Here is a 22,401-nt window from a genome sequence, read left to right as displayed (position 1 = left end):
GAGGCATGCCAACTCTTATCTGTTAGACAGCATCCTGCCCACTTCCACCTTTTATAAAGAGTCCCACCCATTCTCACTTTCAGGCAGTGTCCTGCCCACTCTCACTTTCAGGCAGTGTCCCGCCCACTCATATCTGTCAGACAACAGACCTGCCTACTCCTACTTGTCATGTGAAACTTACCTGTCATAAAGCAGTTCCACCCACAATCACTTTTCAGGTAATGCTTCACCCTTCACACAAAGTCCCGCTCATTACCACCTGTCGTACAGAATCCTGCCCATTCCCACCTGTCGTACAGAGTCCAGCCTATTCCCACCTGTCGTACAGTCCCCCCCATTCCCACCTGTCGTACAAAGTCCCGCTCATTACCACCTGTCGTACAGAGTCCTGCCCATTACCACCTGTCGTATAGAGTCCCACCCATTCCCACCTGTCATACAGAGTTACGCCCATTCCCACCTGTCTCACAGAGTCCCGCCCAAACCCACTTGTCATAGAGATCGCCGCCCATTAGCACCTGATGTACAGAGTCCCGCCCAAACCCACTTGTCATACAGAGTCCCGCCCATTCCCGTGTGTGATACAGAGTCCAGCCCATCCCTACCTGTCTAACAGAGTCCCGCCCATTCCCACCTGTCTAACAGAGTCCCGCCCATTCCCACCTGTCATACAGAGTCCCGCCCATTCCCACTTGTCGTACATAGTCCTGTCCATTCCCACCGGTCTTACAGAGTCCCGCCCATTTCCACCTCTTGTACAGAGTCCAGCCTATCCCACCTGTTGTACAGTCCCGCCCATTACCACCTGTCGTAGAGAGTCCCACCCATTCCCACCTGTCATACAGAGTCCCGCCCATTACCATTTGTCATACAGATTTCCACCCATTACCACCTGTTGTACAGAGTCCCGCCCATTCCCACTTGTCATACAGAGTTACGCCCATTCCCACCTGTCTCACAGAGTCCTGCCGATTCCAACCTGTCGTACAGAGTCCCACCCATTCCCACCTGCCTCACAGAGTCCAGCCCATTCCCACCTGTCTCACAGAGTCCCACCCATTCCCACCTGTCGTACAGAGTCCATCTCACTCCCACCTGTCTCACAGAGTCTCGCCCATTCCCACCTGTCTCACAGAGTCCAGCCCATTTACTATGTGCTAAAGCAGAGCTTCCCAAACTGTTCTGTTGTACGGAGTCCAGCCTATTTCCACCTGTCTCACATAGTCCTGTCCATTCCCACCGGTCTTACAGAGTCCCGCCCATTACCACCTGTCGTACAGAGTCCAGCCTATTCCCACCTGTCGTACAGTCCCGCCCATTACCACCTGTCTCACAGAGTCCAGCCCCATTCCCAACTATCTCACAGAGTCCCACCCATTCCCACCTGTCGTACAGAGTCCAGCCTATTTCCACCTGTCTCACAGAGTCCTGTCCATTCCCACATGTCTTACAGAGTCCCGCCCATTCCCACCTCTCGTACAGAGTCCAGCCTATTCCCACCTGTCGTACAGTCCCGCCCATTACCACCTGTCGTACAGAGTCCCGCCCATTCCCACCTGTTATACAGTCCCGCCCATTATCACCTGTCGTACAGAGTCCAGCCTACTCCCACCTGTCGTACCGAGTCCCGCCCATTACCACCTGTCCCCCCACCTGTCGTATAGAGTCCCACCCATTCCCACCTGTCATACCGAGTCCCGCCCATTACTACTTGCCGTTCAGTCCCATCATTACCATTTTTTCGATAACATCCTATCCAGTTTTGCTCACAGCATCCCATCAACTCTTACCTGTCTTGCACAATCCCACCTGCTCTCACCTGTTTCAGAGTTCGTTCCATGTCGATTCCCTGGTTCCAAGGAGCAGCCGGGTTTGCCAGACAGTCTCCAGCATTGCCCCTGCGAGAGATGTCGATCTTCTGTCTGCGCAGATTCCGAAACGCCTCCGCCATCACTAGCACACCATCGTACGTCAATGATGATGTGTACTGAGGATAAAAGGAATATTGTGTCTTTACTTCATTCACACTACATTACCCATGTTTCCTGTTTACAATCACATATCAAGTATAATGCAGAGCCATCCTAGTGCCTAAAGTAGATGTAAATGCAACAGAGAGGGCAATCTAGGTGAGTGCATTGATTATTGCCTCCACCGGCTTGCTTGTAAGGCTGTGTACGTAATGCAATGTGACATAAAACTGCAATGTAGCACCGCCACTACTTGCTACTAGAAAAGCTATTTAGCTGTAAAGCAGTACAGATTGTTGCTACAGAGCAGTAAAGATCCATAGAGATTGCTGGGGGAAACAGTTCATCGTTTTTCTCTATGTGAAGTTCCACTAGCGGTAAAAAAAAAAAAAAGCTTAACCTCACCAACAATCAGAATGGATGTTCATCTGTTGGTATTTCTATAAACAAATACAAAAGCATGGCTATTTGCATGAGTAAATCGTCCCAATAAGACAGAACGAGTCTCAGTGGCTGGATCTGCACAGACACCATACGTTATGAATGAACTTGATCAGTAGAAGATTTATGGTTCTAGCAGAGGCATAATAACATCCAGTTAACATTGAGGGAAAGACAGAAGCCAACAACAATCATTAATTGGGGGGAGTCAGCGAGTGAGATGCAGAAAATCAAGAGCGAGCAAGAGATGGAGATAGTCAAGGCTCTTGCCTATAAAGTGTGCTCTAATGAACCCGTAAAGATTGGTCTGATGGTCCTCTGATAATTTATAGCAGGGACCGCAGGATGGAAGTACTAATCAATGGGAGTAGAGAAGGAGCTCCACATTATCAACAGGGGGGAAAAGCAAGGTTTTTGAGCTGAGGGCAGCACAATGAGGTAAAGTTATGCAGAACAAAACCATCTTGGTACCGTGCGACCATTTCACTTGTATTTGCGACTAAGAATAGATGTGTGTGAACTGTAAAATTGATTTAGGAGCATGTGTGTGAATAACAAAAAGGCCCAGAGGGTCCTTAAAATTTTTCTTTAAGAGTATTAAAAAATATCTCAAATGTTATAACAAACATCTTAATCTTTTTAAAAGTCTTAAATTTGGGGTGGAAAAACAGGAATTTATTTTTAAACTTTTAATATATTTATAAATATATTTATATACTTTACTTAAATGTACTTTTTTAGTACTTTGTTGTTGTTGTTTTTTTTTGTATTTAGTATATAATATATTTTACTAAAATTTAAGAGAGAAAATAGGAGAATTAGGGTGAATCAATACATCAATAATTTACTGTCATTGTGTAAATAAGTAATAATGTAATTATAAAAAGTAACTGTAATCTGTGATATAATCTAATAATAAGTACTTTATTTTTGGAATCTCTTTACATAATCCAGATTACATGTAATTTGTTACTACCCAGCACTGTGTGTGTGTACTTTTGCTTTTATTTTATTATTTTTATATTAATATATTTTACTTTAAATTGTATAAACTGTGTGTGTATACAGTATTTAAAGGCATATAAATAATTGCATTATTATTAACTATTTAAAGCTGAAATTATTATCTTTAAGTTTTTGCTTTCATTTTATCCCTTTACAAAGGGAAAAACACATTATTTTGATACATTGTAATTGTGCCCCTGAATGTGAATTTGTCTTTTGGAAAACTAGAATGGTTTCCCAGTCCTCAAAACACAACATTTATTTACTTGTATTAAGACTTTATTTCACACGTTCCCCAACAGATGGGTTAAACGTGGCTCCGGCTGCGGTCTGTCATGGCTTAATTGACTCAAGTATTGCCTGGGCAGCTGCTCGTTGAATCTCATTGGCTAAAGCTTGACGAAGAATGTGTCCTGTCACAGTTTGATTGGCTGAACATCTGTGACTGGAACTCTGCCACATGCGTCCGACAGGATTATCAGTTTCAACCTGATTTAAACCAACTTGCTATTTGCTGGGCAGTTTCGAAGCAAGCTGTTTGAGTAGATAAGGAATTTTGCTGCTAATGGATTCAATGGTGTTTAGTACAGATCTCTGAGCATGTTTGCGCTAATTACTTTAGTGAACTGGGTGCTGAAACAATGCAGAAAAAAAAGAGTGTGCAAATAAATGTTCACAGTATTTGTTATGTTGGTTTATTGGTGTTTGCATGTATTTGCGTACCCTGGGTGGGCTCTCAGATCCTGGATACTCCCTCTGGTCTAGTTTGTTCCAGCGCTGCATTAGTTTGATCACCATCGGTTTGCTAAAATCCACCAACTGGAAACCAGTTACATTTGCCCCGCCGTGCATAAACCTCTCAAGAGAAATGTCCTTAAATCCCTGCCGGGAGAAAGACAGAGCGCAAATCAGAGTGAGAGCGAATGCAGCCGATTCATTGAAAAGATAAAAAGGTGGAAAAAGAGAGATTTGATTGAATGAATGTGAGGCGGAGACAGTTATAACAATTCTTAATATCCCAGATGCTGAGGCTAGCAAATGTCCACGCAGAACTGCGTTAAGGCACAGCACAAAATACACAATGAATAAATCACACATAACAAAGTTCAGGTTCAGCAGTCAATCATAGTCAGAGTCTCCAAAACTAAACAAGACTACAAATTCCTTGAGACTAACTACCAGTTCAGATAAAATTAATCATCCAGATTGAGTTGTTGCTAGGGTGTTTTGGGTGGTTGCTACGTGATTTGCTCAGATTAATTAGAGAAAGATACATACTGTACAGATACATTTAAAAAAAAAAAAAGATGTGAGAAAATGCAGTGTTGCCAGGGCATTGATTATGGTTGCTTAGATGATATGAGTGCTGTTTAGTTTGTTGCTGTGTGCGTGTGGTTGCTAGGGTGTGGGGGGGTGGTTGAAATTTTAAATCAAATTTTAAAAAAATGTAATTATTAATATATATGTATATATATTATATATGTAATTATTTATTATATTTAAAAATGTAATTAGAGAAAGATTCTTACAATTACATGAAATTTTATAAAAAAAAAATTAATTCTTGTTTAAATTTGAAATATATTATATTAAATTAATAAATTAGATTACAAATTAATTTGAAAAAGATACAAATACATTGAAAATTATATTAAATTATTTAAAAGAAATGTATAAATATAAATTTGCTAATGTCTTCTCGGGTGTCGCTGAGGTAAGTTAATTCTTTCATTTTAATTATACATTTTAGGAAAGAAATTTTAATATGAAAAATTATTGTTATAATTATTTTTATATTAAATAGAATTTTTGAAATCTAATAATAAATATGATTGTTTTATAATTAGAGTTTAAATTTGCCTGGTGCTTTTAAAACTCAAGGATTTGTTGTGTGTGATTGACAGGGCGTCGCTAAGGTGTTGCAATGGTGATTTAAAAAAAAAAAATCCAGTATCGTCAAATCTCTGTGAAACTCTGTGTGATTTTTCATCTGTTTTATCGTCCAGGAGGTGAAAATGGTGCCTATGATCTCTTAGTAAAGCACTAGTGCACATGATTTAAGGAATCCTTCACAAACAATGTGAGTTAGATGCCAAAATGTAATATTGCATTCTGGTTTTCTTCAGAGAAGTGAAGCTCAGTCACAGAGAATTACAGCCAGAGGACACGCTGTCCTCTACATTTGTTCATTTCCTCCAGCGCTCCATCACTGTATAAACCCGCGCCAGCACTCACCAGGTTAGCGACGATGTAGTGATATCCTTTCACATGTTTGCCCACACTCACAATCTGAGAGAAAGACAGAAATACAAGGAATGAGTGGCTGGAAATACCACAAAGACTATTTTATTACACACTTGAGCAATAAAGCCTACAGATGTATTAATATATACTTGGGAAAGTATTTTTACATATAAAATAGAGTTTAGGTTCCAAGACATTGTGTGCATTTCAGTTTCAATGAATTTGTATTATAAAATAGGATGCAGAATTGCAGTTCAAATTTGAATGTAAGTAATTAAAATGAAAACATTAATTTTCTCCATAGGTGAGTTGATTTTTAACAATAACCTTTACAGACCTGTTTTGAGGTTGTTAATCAATAGTAAATGGTTTTGATGAAGTCATCAGCCTGCATTTGTTTTTACTTATTTTTGTAAATAATTCCTGGTAATAAACTACATTGCCCATGATTCTGTAAACTCATCACCAATTACAGAATCAAAAACAGGTAATTCATGACAAAAGAACACTTTTTTTATCAGGTCAAAGAGGACTTTTTTCATTGGAGGAAGTTTTATTATGGATTATGGACCAGTCTGAAGCAACATTTTGAAGTGAAAAACCACAAAAACTTAAAAATGCAGCATTGCATCAGTGTCTCATCAATGGATGCTCTGCAGTGAATGGGTGCCAGCTGATAAAAACAACACAATAATCCACAAGTCATCCACAACACTCCAGACCATCAGTTCACATCTGGAGAAGACAAGCTGAAAGAAATCCATCATTAAGACGTTTATAACTTCAAACCATTGCTTCTGGCAAAATCATGTGTTCATAATCCATAATAACGCTTCCTCCAGTGAAAAAGTGCATCTCCTGTTGTCTCTCACTTCAAAATCCAGCCACATATTTGTTTAAAGCTGTTTTGGCTTGTAAACAGTGCTTGATCTGTGCATATTTCTCTCCTGATTCAGATGGCATTTTCACTGGAAGAAGCGTTATTATGGATTATGGACTCATATTTCAGTTAAAAACATCTTAATGTTGAGGAACATGCTGGCAGGATTGGCAGGGCATGTAGAGAGAACATTCTGTTGATGTTGTACCTGACTATGTCCAACTGCGAGACTGTGTGTGTGTGTGTGTGTGTGTGTGTGTGTGTGTGTGTGTGTGTGTGTGTGTGTGTGTGTGTGTCTTTGCCAAGTCTGCTGTCGGGCTGATAGATGGGCACCTCAGAGGTCTGCCTGAGGAACAGACGGACCATGTAATAATCAAACACGCACCGCAATCGCAGAGTTCATAGATCAGACGTACTGAGAGCTGAGCTGTGATTCCTTCTGCTGCTCGTGTTGAACATCATTACCGCGCGAGAACCATGGAGCTGTTACACATTAGGCCTGTTTTTTTGTACACTAGCGTTCAAATGTTTGGGTTTTTAAAAGAAGTTTTAAAACTACAATAAAAAAGTAATATTGAGAAATATCATTTCAATTTAAAATAGTTGTATTCTATTGCAATTAATTTTTATGTAATTAAAAATAAATGTAATTTATTTCTGTGATGGCAAAGCAGTGTTTTTTTAATGAATACAAATTCATTAAAATATATAAAATTAATTATAATAAATTAATTTTTGTAATTAAGAAAAATGAAAATTATATTAAATTACATTAAAATAAACTATATATTTCAAAAATAAATCAATATACACATGTATAAATTTTAGTATTAAAAGTAATTCTTACTGTAATTATTTTTTTAATGTATTATTTATTGTTTATTTTATAATTAATTTTTTAATGATTTTGAAAGAAGTCTCATTATGCTCTCCAAGGCTTCATTTATTTAATCATGTATACATTTTATAATATTATACATATTATTTTGTATAATATTGTAGAATATTTTCAAAGTCCTCAGTCAAAAGACCAAAACTAAAATTTTTATTGAAATATTTTTTTTCAATATTTAAAACATTTAAATATAATTATTTATAAAATATTTGTAAACATTGTAGAATTTGAAACTTCATTGAAATATTGTAGTCAGTATTTTCAGTCAGTTACAAAACTATTAAAACAATTACAGAACTATATATATTTTATATATTCGAATATTTTTAAATAATTTCAGTCAGTTTGCAGTTTAAAAATAGATATTTTTAAATATCTACTTTTTTAATTTCAGTCAGTTTCAGTTTGAAAACAATATAACAAAATTAATAGAGTATTAATTACATATTGTTAATATATGGTATTATATAATAGAATAGTACAATACATTTTAAAATGCCAGTGATGGCAGAGATGTTTTTAAATTAATTTAAAAAAGCATTAAAATTATATTAAATTAATTATGTTAAATGAGTAACATTTTTAAGGGAATAAAAAAATTCATTAAGATTGTTGTTAAATGAATTGTTATATATAAAGAAGAAATTAATATTATGTATATATGTATTCACATATACTAATATATAAATTTAATATAAAAATGCTTATTACTTTAATTAATAATAATTGTATAATATTTGTAATAATATATATGATTGTTTTATAACTAGAGTTTACTATATTTCTCAGAAAATTTTTACTTGTGCTTGTAAAACTTGCCAAAAACAATTCAAAATAACAGCATTTATTTGAAATAGAAAACTTTTGCAACATTATAAATGTCTTTACTGTTACTTTGCATCAATTTAATGCATCCTTGCTGAATAAAAGTATCAATTTCTTAAAAAAAAAAAAAATCATAATTTTTTTTTTTCTGTATTCTTGCAATATTGTTGGCATCAGTATCCAAATGGCACTAAACTGAATGATTAATTAACTTTCTCAATAAGGTTCTTGTCAAACTGCTGCGCCATGACGGTATTTGACCTGACTGACCTGCGTACGGTAGGAGAAATGGTGCTGTGTAGTAAAAATGGTGGTTGTTTTGGCTGTTTCAGGCTGTTTAGCAGCGGTTTCGTAAGCACCTGTTCTCGTCTCTGTCTCCCTGCACATCATGTTATTCTGAGTTTCATTGCACATGACAGACAGAGCGTGCTCATATTCTGTGAGGAACATCGAGAAGCTCTGCAGGCCGGAGGAGGGATCAGAGCGAGTCTCTGGTTCGCTGTGATTTGTGTTTTTGTGCTTTTGTTTTAAAGGTGCTGTAAGCGATTTCGTATTTTAGAATGCCATGCATTAAACGTGGCTGCTACCTGACAGATATTACTGGAATGGGTTTTGTGAGACTGGTGCTGTGACAGTCACAGGCTCTGCAAACAGCAAAAACTGAGTTAGGGAGGCAGACCTGTGCTTTTTTTAGCCAATCAGAATTTCTCTCTGCTTGTCGCTCAATGTGTATGTTTGTGGTTCATTTTTGATTGTTTAGGATGATTTTTTTAAAAGTTTTTGGAGATGTTTGGTGTGTTTATTTATTATTGTAGATTCAAATCATGTATATGCATGTATAGATGTGTGTGTATGTTTTTGATAATATTATTTTAAACATATATTTTTAATATCAAAATATTTCAGAATATTAAGAATGTTATTTAAATTTTAAAAATGTTGTAGAATAATTTCGAAGTCAGCTGGAAAAACTGCTGAAAAACTGCCCAAAGCACTTATAGTGCTATTTTAAAAAATATATATTCTTAAATATCTAAACATTTAAAAAATGTAATTAATGTTTTCAATTAATGCACATAAAAATATTGTAGATTATACTGTTATCTCTAATAGGTTTTCAAAAATATATTTTCTAATATAATTATCTAATTATTTAAAAAATAATTATATTTTAAAAAAATAAATGTTACATTTTTAAAAAATATTATATAATATTTTGTATAATATTGTAGAATATCTTCAAAGGCAGTCAAAATGGTTACATTTTTATCAAAATATTTTAAAATATTTAAAACATTTAAATATAATTATTTATAAAAAATAATTTTATACTGTAGAATTTGAAATTAATTTTAAATATTGTATAGTAATTTCAGTTAGAATTTGAAATTAATTTTAAATATTGTATAGTAATTTCAGTCAGTTTGCAGTTTAAAAATATTTATTTTTTGTATAGTAATTTCAGTCAGTTTGCAGTTTAAAAATAGATATTTTTAAATATCTACTTTTTTTATTAATTTAGTTTTTTAATTATTTTTATATTTTTTTATTTAATTTTTTAAAATATTGTAAAATATTTTCAAAGTCAGTTAGCAAAATGGCTTATAGATCTTCCAGCACTATATATACAGTAAGTTTATACATTTTATTTTTTTAAATATCTAAATATTTAAAACATATAAATAAATAAAAAAATTTAAAGTAAGTTTATAGATTTTATTTTTTTAATAATTTTTTTTTGTAATAATTTCAAAGTCAACATGAAATGGCACTCCCATCCCAATTTATTCCATAATGTAATATATTTATGTGAAAAAGAATATTTCACAAGAAAAACAGTGTAGTGGAGAATTGTATTTTATCTATTGCGTTTGACAAGGATTGTGTGTTAAGAGAGTAAATGTGGTTCATTTTGATTTCTTTAATATCAGAATTTGTTGCAGATGTGATGCTTACCTGTTCCAGAATGTTCTGGAGTCGTTCTGCCTCGAGGTCGATGACAAACTTCTTCTCCTGTCTCCGGTCCAGGTCTTCCAGCAGTCTTCGGTGACTGGCATCATTGAAGTTCTCCACACAGATGGCACTGACCTGCCAGCCGTTCTGACCCGCCTTCTCCATGATGGCCTGCAGGATGGCGTATCCTAGCAACAACGACACATTTTGGTGTATGGTGTCATTGAAGTTATATAAAAACACTTATATCTTTACCTAAACATGCATGTTATACGGATCCATGTTATACGAAAAAGGTAGAAAACTGCAATGGAGCCAACTAATACAAAAAAGTAACTAGAGTAAATGTTTGACTTTTAACAGATTGACAAAGATGGATCTAGAAGTACAAAAAATTCTAGAGTTGTACCTAACATGCAGTTATCAAGAATAATAAAAGCTCTGGGTTAGCACAACAATAGAGAATGACTTTTAATGCTGGTATATTTTGTACAAAAACAGGTCATTAGTAAACAAAAAAAGTGTATAAAAAAGGACACTATAGATAACTTAAAAACTCATGATAATAATCTTACACTGATCCAGATATCTCCCAAAGAATATTATGTTGCACGAATTTTACATGCAGAATACTAAAAACGTAAGATGGCAATCTATATCACATATAGGAAACTCGTGCGCTTTAATTGTTGCAATTATGCAATTTTAAAATGCAACTACTAAAAAGTTTCCACTTACTTATGTAACCATTTGTCTTAATTAATCCGTCTGAATATTTTTAAAAAATATGTGACTTTTACAAAGAGTGACTTACATTTAAAAAAGAAATAACTGAGAAAATATAAAACTGGATTCCGCTTTTTGGGCTGGCGGGTGGATCCTTACAATAGTATCGCTATAAACACAAAAAAACCTAAAATAAACACTGAAAATAACCCTGATTATTAAATAACTGATTATTAAATAACTTCACATTTCACTGCTGGTTATATATGCTCTATATAATTGTGTATGTGACGAATAAAAAAATCTTGATTATCGTACCAAAGTATGAAAAAAGAAACTTTAATGAAATTTATGCAAATAATAAAAAGTGAGAAGCAACATAATTCAGCCATATTCTCCTTTCCAGACTGTGTGTGTGTGTGTGTGTGTGTGTGTGTGTGTGTGTGTGTGTGTGTGTGTGTGTGTGTGTGTGTGTGTGTGTGTGTTTCTACAGGTGTGTGTTTGCGCTTGGGCTCCGTCTCCTGTCCAAATGTCCCGTGTGTATTCTGCATCAGTGTGCCAGTAATGTCGGCCAAGACCAACAGATGTCCTTTAAACTGGCCTTTAGTCGCACCGCAGGACTTTGGACATCAAGACATATGTAGTGTCCAGCATCCGTCTGTGTGTGTGTGTGTGTGTGTGCAGGTTCAGAACAACAGATATAACACAAACCACAACACACAGACAGACCACAGATGACCGTGGGCTCACACACGCAATCATAATGAAACGGCACCAGCTGTCCTGTGAGTAAACACAGACTGGCAGCAGAGAGCTGGAGAATCCTCTGTACACAAACCCCAGTCTGTGTGTGGATGGACGGACGGATGGATGGACGCTTGTCCTCGCTCCGCATGTAAACACTGCCTGTACCAGCTGCTTTTCAAACACAGCGCTATGTGAATGTATAGGCATGTGACGTGCTACTTCAAAAGGACAGGTTTTGGAGAAATTATGTGTCAGTAAAATGACTTAAAATATGTTTTATAATTATTTTTTACAAATATGTTAAATATATGTTTAAAATACTGTAGAATATCAGTTAGCAAAATGGCTTAAAGAACTTACTGCTATATATACCGTAGTTTTATAATTTTGTAAGATTTTAAATATGTAAATAAAATATGTAAATATTTTAAAACATTTAAATAAAAATGTAAAATATTAAAATATTAATTTTTTTTAAACATTTTACAATTTTCAATACATTTTAAATAATTTCAGAGTCAACATGAATATTTCATTTTATTCCATAATGTGACCTATTTCTGTAAAACCATATTCCACAAAAAAAATAAAATAATAATAAATAAAATTAAATAAATAAATAATTAAATATTTTAATGTAAGGGTTTTATTTTATTTTTTAATTTTTTTTTTTTTTTAACAAATTTTTTTATTTATTTTAAAAAAATATTTTTTTTTTGTTTTTTTCTTACTTTTTTGTGGAAAAGTCTGTCTTTTTCACTGAAGATTGGAGGAATTAACAACATAAAATTTTGATACATTAAGTTTCATAATGCATGCTGTCTCACAAACTATTTTTATTATTATTTTTCAAAGTCAAATTACTCACATTTCACACTGCATGCTGTCTCATAAATTGTTTTATTATTAATTTATTAAGTCAAATTACTCAATTGCTGGAATAAAGTCTGCTTTGTTGACAGCTGACTGACAATTCCAGAGACCCACAGAAAAAGAGAGAGGTGCAGTAGAAGATGTGTACCTCTCTCTTTTTCTGTGGACCTATGCTCCCTTTTCACCCTCCCATCTTTCCTCTGTAGTGTCTTCCTCTCTACCCCTCAGCTACCCATTTCTCATCTCTGGATGTGAAGCAGCAACTGACACGTTATGCTCCACTTTAAAGGTTGCTGTATGTAAGTTTTTTGACTCTACTAAAGCATAAAAATGCCATAATATGTTTGCAGATATTTAAGAACCATGCTAAGTTAACATACTTGTTTATTTGAAAAACAGTGCTACAGTCAGTTATTCTCCTTTGAAAATGTGCATTCCGGGCCGGAATGTCGATCTTGTTTTGGTTTGTGAAAGCCACCCCACTGCCAGTTTACCCATTGTATTCGGCAACCCAGGTTGTCAGTTGGCATATTCCATTTCATTCACTGTCAAGTGCACTGATTCCTGTTGGTGTCCTCAATCTGGCAAACCTGCAGTGTGTGCATCAAAGGAGGAGGGGCTGGGTGAAAAAAAAAAACCCTCTCCAATATTTTGAATTTGTACTGTAATACCTAGTTCAAACACTCCAGGTCAATCATAAATACACCACCTTTAACTTCTTGTCTAGACGATATCTGTCCTCTCTCTCCCTCCAAGCCAGCACATGCTGCCTCTTCTAACCCCTGGCTGTCTAATATTCTTTGTGAACATCGATCCAAACTCAAAAAAGCAAAGAGAAAATCACACAAATCAAAAGATCCGTCAGACCAGAGTTTGTATCAGTCTCTGCTTTCATCTTTCTCTGCTGAAGTCCGTACTGCCAAATCCACAACAAGATCAACAGCTCTCCAGACACACGTAATCTCTCCAAAACCTCTTTAACAGCTGATGATTTTGCCACATTCTTCATAGACAAAACTAAAACCATCAGCAGTCAGTTCTCAGCTCCACACACAGGAACGCAAACAAACCACATCCACTGCTAAAACTCCCCCCTCTCCTCCTCCTGTCCCCTCACTGAGGCAGAAGTAACATCATATCATCAACACATCTCTTCTCCTAGGCATTTTCCCCCACGCATTCAAGCAGGCTCGGGTAACCCCACTGTTCAAAAAGCCTACATTAAACACTTCACTTGTAAATAGCTACAGACCTGGACCAGGAGTCTATTTCCTTCCATTCATAGCGAAAACACTTGAACGAGTTGTTTTCAACCAGATATCATTATTTCTTTCACAGAATAAGCAGTCAGCTTTCAGAAGTGGCCATTCAACTGAGACTGCATTATTTTCAGTCACTGAAGCCTTGCGGATTGCGAAAGCTGATTCCAAATCATCCATTTTCATTCTGCTGGATCTGTCTGCCACTTTTGACACTGTGAATCATCAGATCCTCCTGTCCAACCTCTCATCACTGGAATCCTGTCTCACTGGTAGGTCTTTCAGGGTGTACTGGGGAGGGGAGGTATACAAAGCACATCAACTGGACACTGGGGTTCCTCAGGGATCAGTACTTGGACCACTCCTCTTCTTCGTATACACAAAATCACTGGGACCCATCATACAGGCACATGGTTCTCCTACCTCTGCTATGCTGAAGACACACAGCTCTATCTTTCATTTCAACCGGTAGCTGCACGGATCTCAGGCTGCCTGGCGAACATCTCTGCATGGCTGAAAGAACATCACTTATAGCTTAACCTGAGCTTCTCGTCTTCCCTGCTATTCCAACTCTACAGCGTGATTTCACCATCCAGCTAGGTTTATCAACAATTACCCCATCAATTTCAGTTAGAATTTTTGGTGTAATCTTTAATGACCAGCTGACTTTCAAAGACCACATTGCAAAAACTGCTCAATCATGCAGGTTTGCATTGCACAACATCAGAAAGATTAGCTGAGTGAGCATACACAACCAACCTATGTTTTCTTGTAGCAGACACAAAAGCTCCTGGACCGCATAAACCATCTGGCTTTTTCTAGCTAGGCACCACTGAAAACTTGATTACTGCAATGCTCTCGGTTACTGAAGCCCTGGACTGCGTAGGGTAGCACTTCAAAATTCATCCTCAGTGCTCCATTTTTTTTGCGGGACCTTGTCTGCTATGTTGCTTTTTAAACCTGTTAATCTACAAGAGATGCATCCCTATCCACCCTCAGAAAGATGCAGCAGCTGCGAACTGAGTGGCTTTCTCCTCCGTGTTCTGACTCGTAGTTCCTTTCATCAGGTGTATTGGAGGGGTGCCGTTTCTAAGTTCAACACAACTTGCTCTGGTGGTTCATAGGCTCAGACCTTGTAACCCAGGTCCTCTTCTGTATGACGTCATTAAGGACTTGTCATTCAGAAGCATGGCTTTTTCCTTCACTTGCTTTAACCTGTATGATACTCAAATCACTTCTCATTTGATATGGGTAGCATTTCAGCCTGTCTCGGGGGGTGACAATTTCTAGCTGGCACTGTCCATTTCCCCTTCAGCTCATACCTTACTAAGGACTTGAACTGCTGGTGGATTCCAGTCTACCATCGTATTTCATCACACCCTCTCGTAGAAGCTGGGTTCGTCTCAACCTATTAACGGATCCTTCCCAGGACAGCCAGTCGGCGAGCGATCATGCGAGTTAAGGCTTCCCCGACCACTAACTACAAGAGAGTCCCCTACGCAAAAAACATCACTATTTTCGTTCAGCGTGGTACTAATCTGACAACCAATGTCCGAACAACGTCTAAAACGTTGTATTAAGAGCACTTTCTGTGTTTAATTGCCTCTTTATGATGAATCGCTTGTTGTAATGTGGATAAAAATAAATGTAATAATAACTGGGGGCCACTCCCACTATTTAAAACATGCATATAGCAGGGGGTGTCCATAAGAGTGGCACTAAAATTTGCTTTTTCACCCCAAAGCAGGAGTAAATGGGATCAGAGTGCACTGAGAGCGGAGTGAGGAGAGGAGCGGAATGTTTTTTTATGGGGGAAGGTTTTTTTTAAGGTTGGTTTTGAATAAGTATAGAGTTTTTTTAAAGTAAAAACTTATTGTCAACTCTGTCCTGTGTGAACCCCCCCTATCAATAAAGGTTGCTTCAGAAACAGAACAGCTTTTATAGTGACAATTTCTTGGTGTTTCTCTGCATGTTTAGCATTCCGTACTGTGCATACTGTCTCATACTTTTGTTTAATATTATGCCATATGCAGTACACATTGTGTAGCAGGCGGTGTAGTAGTATTTCACTCCGTGTAAAGTCAGTGTTCATAAAGGTAGCAGTAGCGAGGACTCGGGCTTTAAAGTGTCCCCAAAGTCGGTAGCTGGAACCGATCGTAACACAGTCCGATCATTCAAGCTGCCAGATGGTCGTTTCGCTCGGCTATCAAAGTGGCGTGCAAAGCGTGCCAGTAGGGACGCTGTGTCAGTTACTCAGGGCCTTGTAAGCTGGAGATGGGTCCGCTCAACTGTGTATGCCTTAGGCAGGCATTTGATAGGCCGAGCGGATTTCCAGCACTTCTACAACGGCACGCCAAACGGCTGACAGGGGGAAAAGAAAATGCACTTTTGAATGACCAGCATTGAAGACCAAATATGCCTTTTTGTCCCAAATTCGCAAGCAGCCTACAAAGACCAGTATTTCTCTTAATTTGATACCCAGAATAGCATGTACGTCTGCAAGATGTCTGCATCTGGAGGAAAGCATCTGCTGTGTACAAACATCTGACAATACCTCTTTCAGACATCAGTTTTACATAGCCTCTAAATCATACACACTCTTAAAGAACGTCATTTGACATCTTGATAGGAAACGTCCTATAGACGTATTGCAGATAAGCAAACACTCTAAAAAATCGTGTTGTGTAGATGTAAATGCATGGGCTGGACTTGGACTTGTCTAATTTTATCAGTTTTTGGTTTTCAATATCATTTGAGGATCCCCTACAGAACCGAAATCTTAGTGGTGTTTTGTTTCTGAATTAATCCTCTCTTTGAACAAATCAATGATTCCAAATATCCATTCATAAAGACAGTCACATACAGATCCTCTTTTCTTGAAATAATAATCCGTTTGAATGAATTAAATTGAATAATCCATTCAGAAACAGTCACTTGCTTCATTCTTGAACGAATCATCCGTTGAGTTCGAATGAATCAATGATTCAATGATCATTCTTCGTAAAGAAACAACAGCACAACTTTTGTTCGTTCTTGAATGAATCAGTTGTTTAACTAATCGGTTGTTGAATAAATGACACTCTCAGTGTCTCTCACTCATTAAGACAGGTTGACTTGTCATATTTAAAAAAAACTGTAATTTCATATAAAAAATCTAAATATTATTAGTTGAATAAATATTGAATTGGTTGAATTGAAGACTCCAGATGAACTGACTTAAAGTATCTTTCACTATAAAATAATAATAATAATTTCAAATTTCTTAATATTTATTTATTAAAATATTTATCGGATGTATCAGCAGTTAGAACACAATTGGCTGAATAATGACCTTTTAAAGTTAAAATTTTCAGTAAGTAAAAATAATAATTCTCTAAAACAATCCCTCAATAGCATTGTTTATTGCAAAACTGTAATTGCATGTGTAATGCTGTAAATGCTGCTTCTGTGCCAATTTTTTTTGCGATGCAAAAATAGATTCCCTTTTAATTTACTGATTGAATTTTTGTGTTGGTAACAGAATATAGTATAACTTTATTGATTTAATATAAGAATTGACCAAAGAAAATATGGAAACTGTTCGTGCAATGAATAAAGTTAGAAGAGAAATTATCTTAGAAAGGTAAAATGCCTCTGGAAATGAGTTTAAGGTGGCAAATGCGGCCCTTAATGAAAACATTAATTTCTGTAAGGCTCATTAATGCGCCGCGGATGGAGGGCCTGTGTTAGTTAGTTAAAACAGACGAACTAGCCGTAAGAATATTTTTTTCATCAGTTTAACGACACACCCTTAAGACTCTACACCAACACATTTCTGTTTATTTCTTCTTCTTTTTTCTGTTTATTATCAGAAATGTACCCAAGTAAGTATTTTTAAAAAGCTTTTCATTGTCAGTCAAGCTACCCAAGACAAAACTTTGATTGGTTGTTTTAACCTTACGTGTCACTACCGTGGTCTTCCTGCCCAAATGGCTATTTTGACTTATTTATTTTTTTGCTAAAATAATCTTGCAGTATGGGTTTTAGTGTTCATTATCCTGTGTGAATGAGATACTTCTTTTTTTCCATTATCTGGCCTAGGCAGTTGAATGATACACTCCTCCAGACAAGCACCCGGACGTTCCCTCCTGTGATCAGACCATTTTCACGCACGTGTATGGCTAGTGCGATCAGACAGAGGCAGAGACGTTTTAACTTATAAGCACATACAGTTTTTTCCTGCAATGCAGACTGAGTCTGAGCGGAGGTGTGAAGGGTCAAGCCGACGTGTCTGGCGAGTCTGATAATAAACCTCCTCAGCACTCAGGGAATCAACACAAACAGGAGGACAAAGGCAAAATCGAACAGTAAAAAACATTCTGCAAATAACACACACCACCAAAACCAAATATTTTACTGCACATAATCGTCCTTGGCATCGTGATGCCATGACGGTTCAAATGAGTGGCTGCGTCTCAAGATTCAGAATATAGAGACTTATGGATTCACCGAAAAATGAATTAGAATAATAATTGCTATCTAACACTTTCTTGATCCTGAAATTGGCACTAGTATATACGCATCCCTAATATCAATCTCAACGCATCCTGGTGCCCTCCTTAGTTTGTATCTGTAATGTGTGGTAGTGTTTTTAGCTATTATTTCGTACTATTATAGTTTTTTAATATTAATAATATTTTCAAATTCATTTTGTCTTCTTTATTTTTTTTATTTTTTTATTTTTTTTTATCTGTTCTATTCTAATTTTTTAGTTTTTATTTTTTTTTATTATTTCATATTTTACAAAATAATATACTATTTCTGTTTTCCAGTAAATTACAGTTTTTGTGTTTCAAACTCAAAAGGATATTTTTAAACACATTATACATTTTGTCAGTTAATGTTACTTTTTAATCTAATATGAATGGTATTTTATTTTTTTTTATTAATGTTTATAATTATATAACATGATTTATATTATTATATATATTTATTTATATATTTATATTATATATCATAGTATATATTTAATAATCAGATAAAATTGTCATATTTTTCTAAAATTGTTAGTTAAATTTAGAAATGTATACATTTTTGTTTTGTTTCTTTATTCTTGTATTATTTATTCAAATTATTGAAGTATTTGTATTGTCTTTTTTTTTTTATTTTTTTATTAATTTTTTTTTTTTTTATTTATTTTGTTTTTTTTATTGTTTTTTGATCAAATTTTTGTTTTGTTTTTTTTTGTATTATTTATTACTTTTATATTTTATTATTTTGGTCATTATTCATTTATATATATACAATCACACATACACATACTATTTCAGATTTTATTTTTTAATTTTTAATATTTCCATTTTCCAGTTAGTAAGTTAAGTGCTCTTTCGGCATTATTATTAAAAAAGGACAGAAGGACAAAGGCAAAAATTGTTGAAAAAAACACAAGCTGCGGTCGTCCTTGGAACCTCAATGCCAGCTCAGATGAAGAGACTCAAGAGACTAGCAGTCAAATTCAAACATCAGCACTTATTAAGCGAGGGAGGAGATGAAGAAAATGAAGATGAGGGAAGAAAGCGGATGCAAGTGGATCCATTAGCTTCTCTTTCTGGCCTTTAAGCAGGAGATTACGGATGACTGGATGACTGGCTTGCGGCCCGCGTCGCTCTGAGCTCGAGGATGAGCAGTGGACCGACAGCAGGAGGGAGATCTGGGGTGCTCTGTGGCTGAATGCTGGGCTTAAAATGGGCCGAAAAAGAGCAAATCATATCAAGAAATTCTCCTTTTCTGGACAGCGGCCTGTCTGACTCGCACACTCAGGACTGGCTTCACTGCGGGGCTCCCATGATGCCAGACGAGAGAATTAGACGGCAGCTGTGACTCCGACACCAACGCCAACTTACAAACGTGAGTGTTTGTGCAGATTCAGCTGAAGCTTTAGTATGTTTATGTTTATCAATCTGTCTTTTATAGAATTGTGTTTCCAATGTGAACAACAGCAATCTGCTTTTAATCCCTAAAATATCTAAAAGAAATGTTTGTGAAAATTTGTTTGTAAGTCAATACATCATTTACCTTTACAGGTCAAAATTGGGTGGGCACCTCTGCAAGCAAAAAAAAAAAAAAAAAAGGAATTTAAAAATTAATTGTTGTTAATTGATATAGCTATTTCGCTTTGAGGTTGGTAATAATTATTGTAAATAATAGCTAAAACGCTTTACTTTTTTTTTTGGGACTGACATAATTGATTTAGTCAACCATCCTAGTAATGATATATTTTGTACACCCAATTCCTATAAATATCCGAGTATATATGTACTGTTTATATATATATATATTTCAATATTACTATTTTGGTCTATTTTTTAAGTTTTTCAGTTTGTAATTTTAGTGCTTTAACTAATATTTATTTTATTTTGTTTTAGTATTATTTATTACTATATTTATTTTTATGTATTTTATTCTATTTTGTTTTTTAATTTACCTTTTTATTTTAATTACATTTTTAGTAATTTTGTCATTTTCATTATTTGTTTTTATTTTTTTTTTATTTGAGAGGGCTTATTTTATTTTCATGGGGTCAGTTTTCCCCCAGTTATTAATCTTGGTTTTAGTCCCCTTCTATTTTTTGTTTAGTTTAAGGTTTTTCTAATATTTATTTTATTTTATTTTATTTTAGTATTATTTATTACAAATATTTTAATATGAGATTTAAACAATTATTAAAATATTTGTATTGTCATTTTTTTTATTTTGTTTTTTTGCCATGTTTGCCATTCCATTTTTCCATTTTTTTTTTTTTTTACTATTTCAGTTTTTCATTTTATTTTATTTTTATTTTTATTAAACTTAATGTACTTATTTGCCAAGGTGTCATTTTCTCATTTTTGTTTAGTTTATTTTTCATCTAGTATTTATTTTATTTCATTTTATTTAATATATTTCATCATTATTTCAACTAACAAAATGTTTTTATTGTTTTTTTTTTTTTTATTTTATTTTTTATTTTTTTTCATTTTATTTAAATTAGTCTCCTCATTCAGTTTTTCCCTGTGGATGCTGGGTATTTCATGTTCAAAAATGATTGCGATCTAATCATCATCGAAAAAAACTCTCAATGTAAAATCTGTTTCTGTCTGCTTGCTTGTTTTTTGTCTAAAATGGTTTAAATTTGAACTATGTAGCAAACCGAACTGCAAAATGAATGATCCTTTCCTAAAGGTTTTCTGTAACACTCCTACTGCTCATTCATCTCTGCTCTCTGTCTGCGAAGATGGCTTGAAACAGAAGTTTGATATGTCAGGCCGCTCAGAGATACAGATAAATTAATCCAATTAAAACAAGAAAGTGTGAAAGTGTTTAAAAAAATGGAATATTGGCTTTTGGTATTTTGTTGTAGTTTTAGTACGACTGCATGCACAAGTGTGTGCTTCTTACCTCTGTCTGTGTCGTACAGGAATACGAAGCGGTTCCAGTCGTAATGGTCCAGGAGGCTCATTAATGCTCCGCGGATGGAGGGCCGCAGCTGAAGCACGAACTGCGTCTCGCCCTCGGCGGGGAAACTGGGTGTCACCAGAGAGATGTGCAGCGCACTGCAGAAGGGACGTCAGAGTTGTGGACCGAACGCTTAATCGTACAGGCCGAAGATCGCAAAGACTCCTCGCGAATACTGGCGAACAAACTGAGAGAGAGAGAGAGAGAAAAGAGGATCGAGAGAGAGGATTACGAGAGAGAGAGAGTGAGAGAGAGTATCAGTTCAGTGTTATATATGGTAACCTGCACAAACGAAACATACTGCATAACACAGTTAAAGAACGAAGAACGAAAAGAAAAAACAAGAGAGAAAAATGTGCCCAAATGTGTCGTTTCACCCCAAAATGAAAAGAAATGCAAGTAAATAGAATTTGTTTTATTTATTTATTTTTATATATTTTATTTTATTTTTTACATTGAAAGATTATTGTCATGAAAATATTTCCCCTCCAAACTTGAATTACTGTAGTACATCCAGGTGTTAAACTTTTCTGTATTTTGTCATTCTAATTATTCTTAGTTCCAAACTTGAATGAGATTCTAATATATTACATACATAAAAACCTGTTTTGTACTAGATATATCAACCTTTTATAATATATAATATAAAATACTGCATTTAATACATATATATTTATATATATACATATATTTATACCTGCATAGATTTTGAGAAATTACAATAAATACAGCACTGACAACAAATACTTGTCTTAGAAATTTAAAATCAATGAATAATTCATGAATTATTAATGTTTTAGATTTGCAATCACAGGAATAAATTACATTTGACAAAAATTCTATTATGGTAATATTTTAATAATAATACTAATGAATTATTTTTTTTTTATATTTTAATTAACAGGAATAAATTACATTTGAAAAAATTCTTTTTATATAATTTTTAAATAATTGTAATATGTGTGTGCACGGTGCACATGGGTAGTTGATGTTGTGTGTGATGTGTGTTTGTGTGTGTGTGTTTATTTTTTATTTATTATTTATTTGTATTTTTTTATTGGATTGCATTATTATTGAAATAAATTGATGAAATGCCAGAAGCCTTATAAT

General features: G+C 35.0%; 1 protein-coding gene across 3 annotated transcripts in view; it reads right to left on the bottom strand.

The window, feature by feature from the left end:
- Window positions 1-21,472, bottom strand: part of LOC109092766 (glutamate receptor 4-like) — a 71,765-nt gene extending 50,293 nt beyond the window's left edge. For all 3 annotated transcript variants that reach the window (XM_042771530.1, XM_042771529.1, XM_042771532.1), the window contains exons 1-5: window positions 21,235-21,472; window positions 10,217-10,401; window positions 5,652-5,705; window positions 4,140-4,298; window positions 1,820-1,987 (exon numbers count right to left, since the gene is read on the bottom strand). In XM_042771530.1, coding sequence (XP_042627464.1) covers window positions 1,820-1,987; window positions 4,140-4,298; window positions 5,652-5,705; window positions 10,217-10,401; window positions 21,235-21,295 — 627 coding nt within the window. In that variant the 5' untranslated portion in view covers window positions 21,296-21,472. The remainder of the gene's footprint in view (window positions 1-1,819; window positions 1,988-4,139; window positions 4,299-5,651; window positions 5,706-10,216; window positions 10,402-21,234) is intronic.
- Between the last annotated feature and the right edge of the window lie 929 nt (window positions 21,473-22,401).

This window comes from Cyprinus carpio, chromosome A15 (genome assembly GCF_018340385.1).
Source record: "Cyprinus carpio isolate SPL01 chromosome A15, ASM1834038v1, whole genome shotgun sequence".
NCBI lineage: Eukaryota > Metazoa > Chordata > Actinopteri > Cypriniformes > Cyprinidae > Cyprinus > Cyprinus carpio.
Note: the sequence above shows the minus strand (reverse complement) of the source record. Positions and strands in the feature narration are given on the sequence as shown.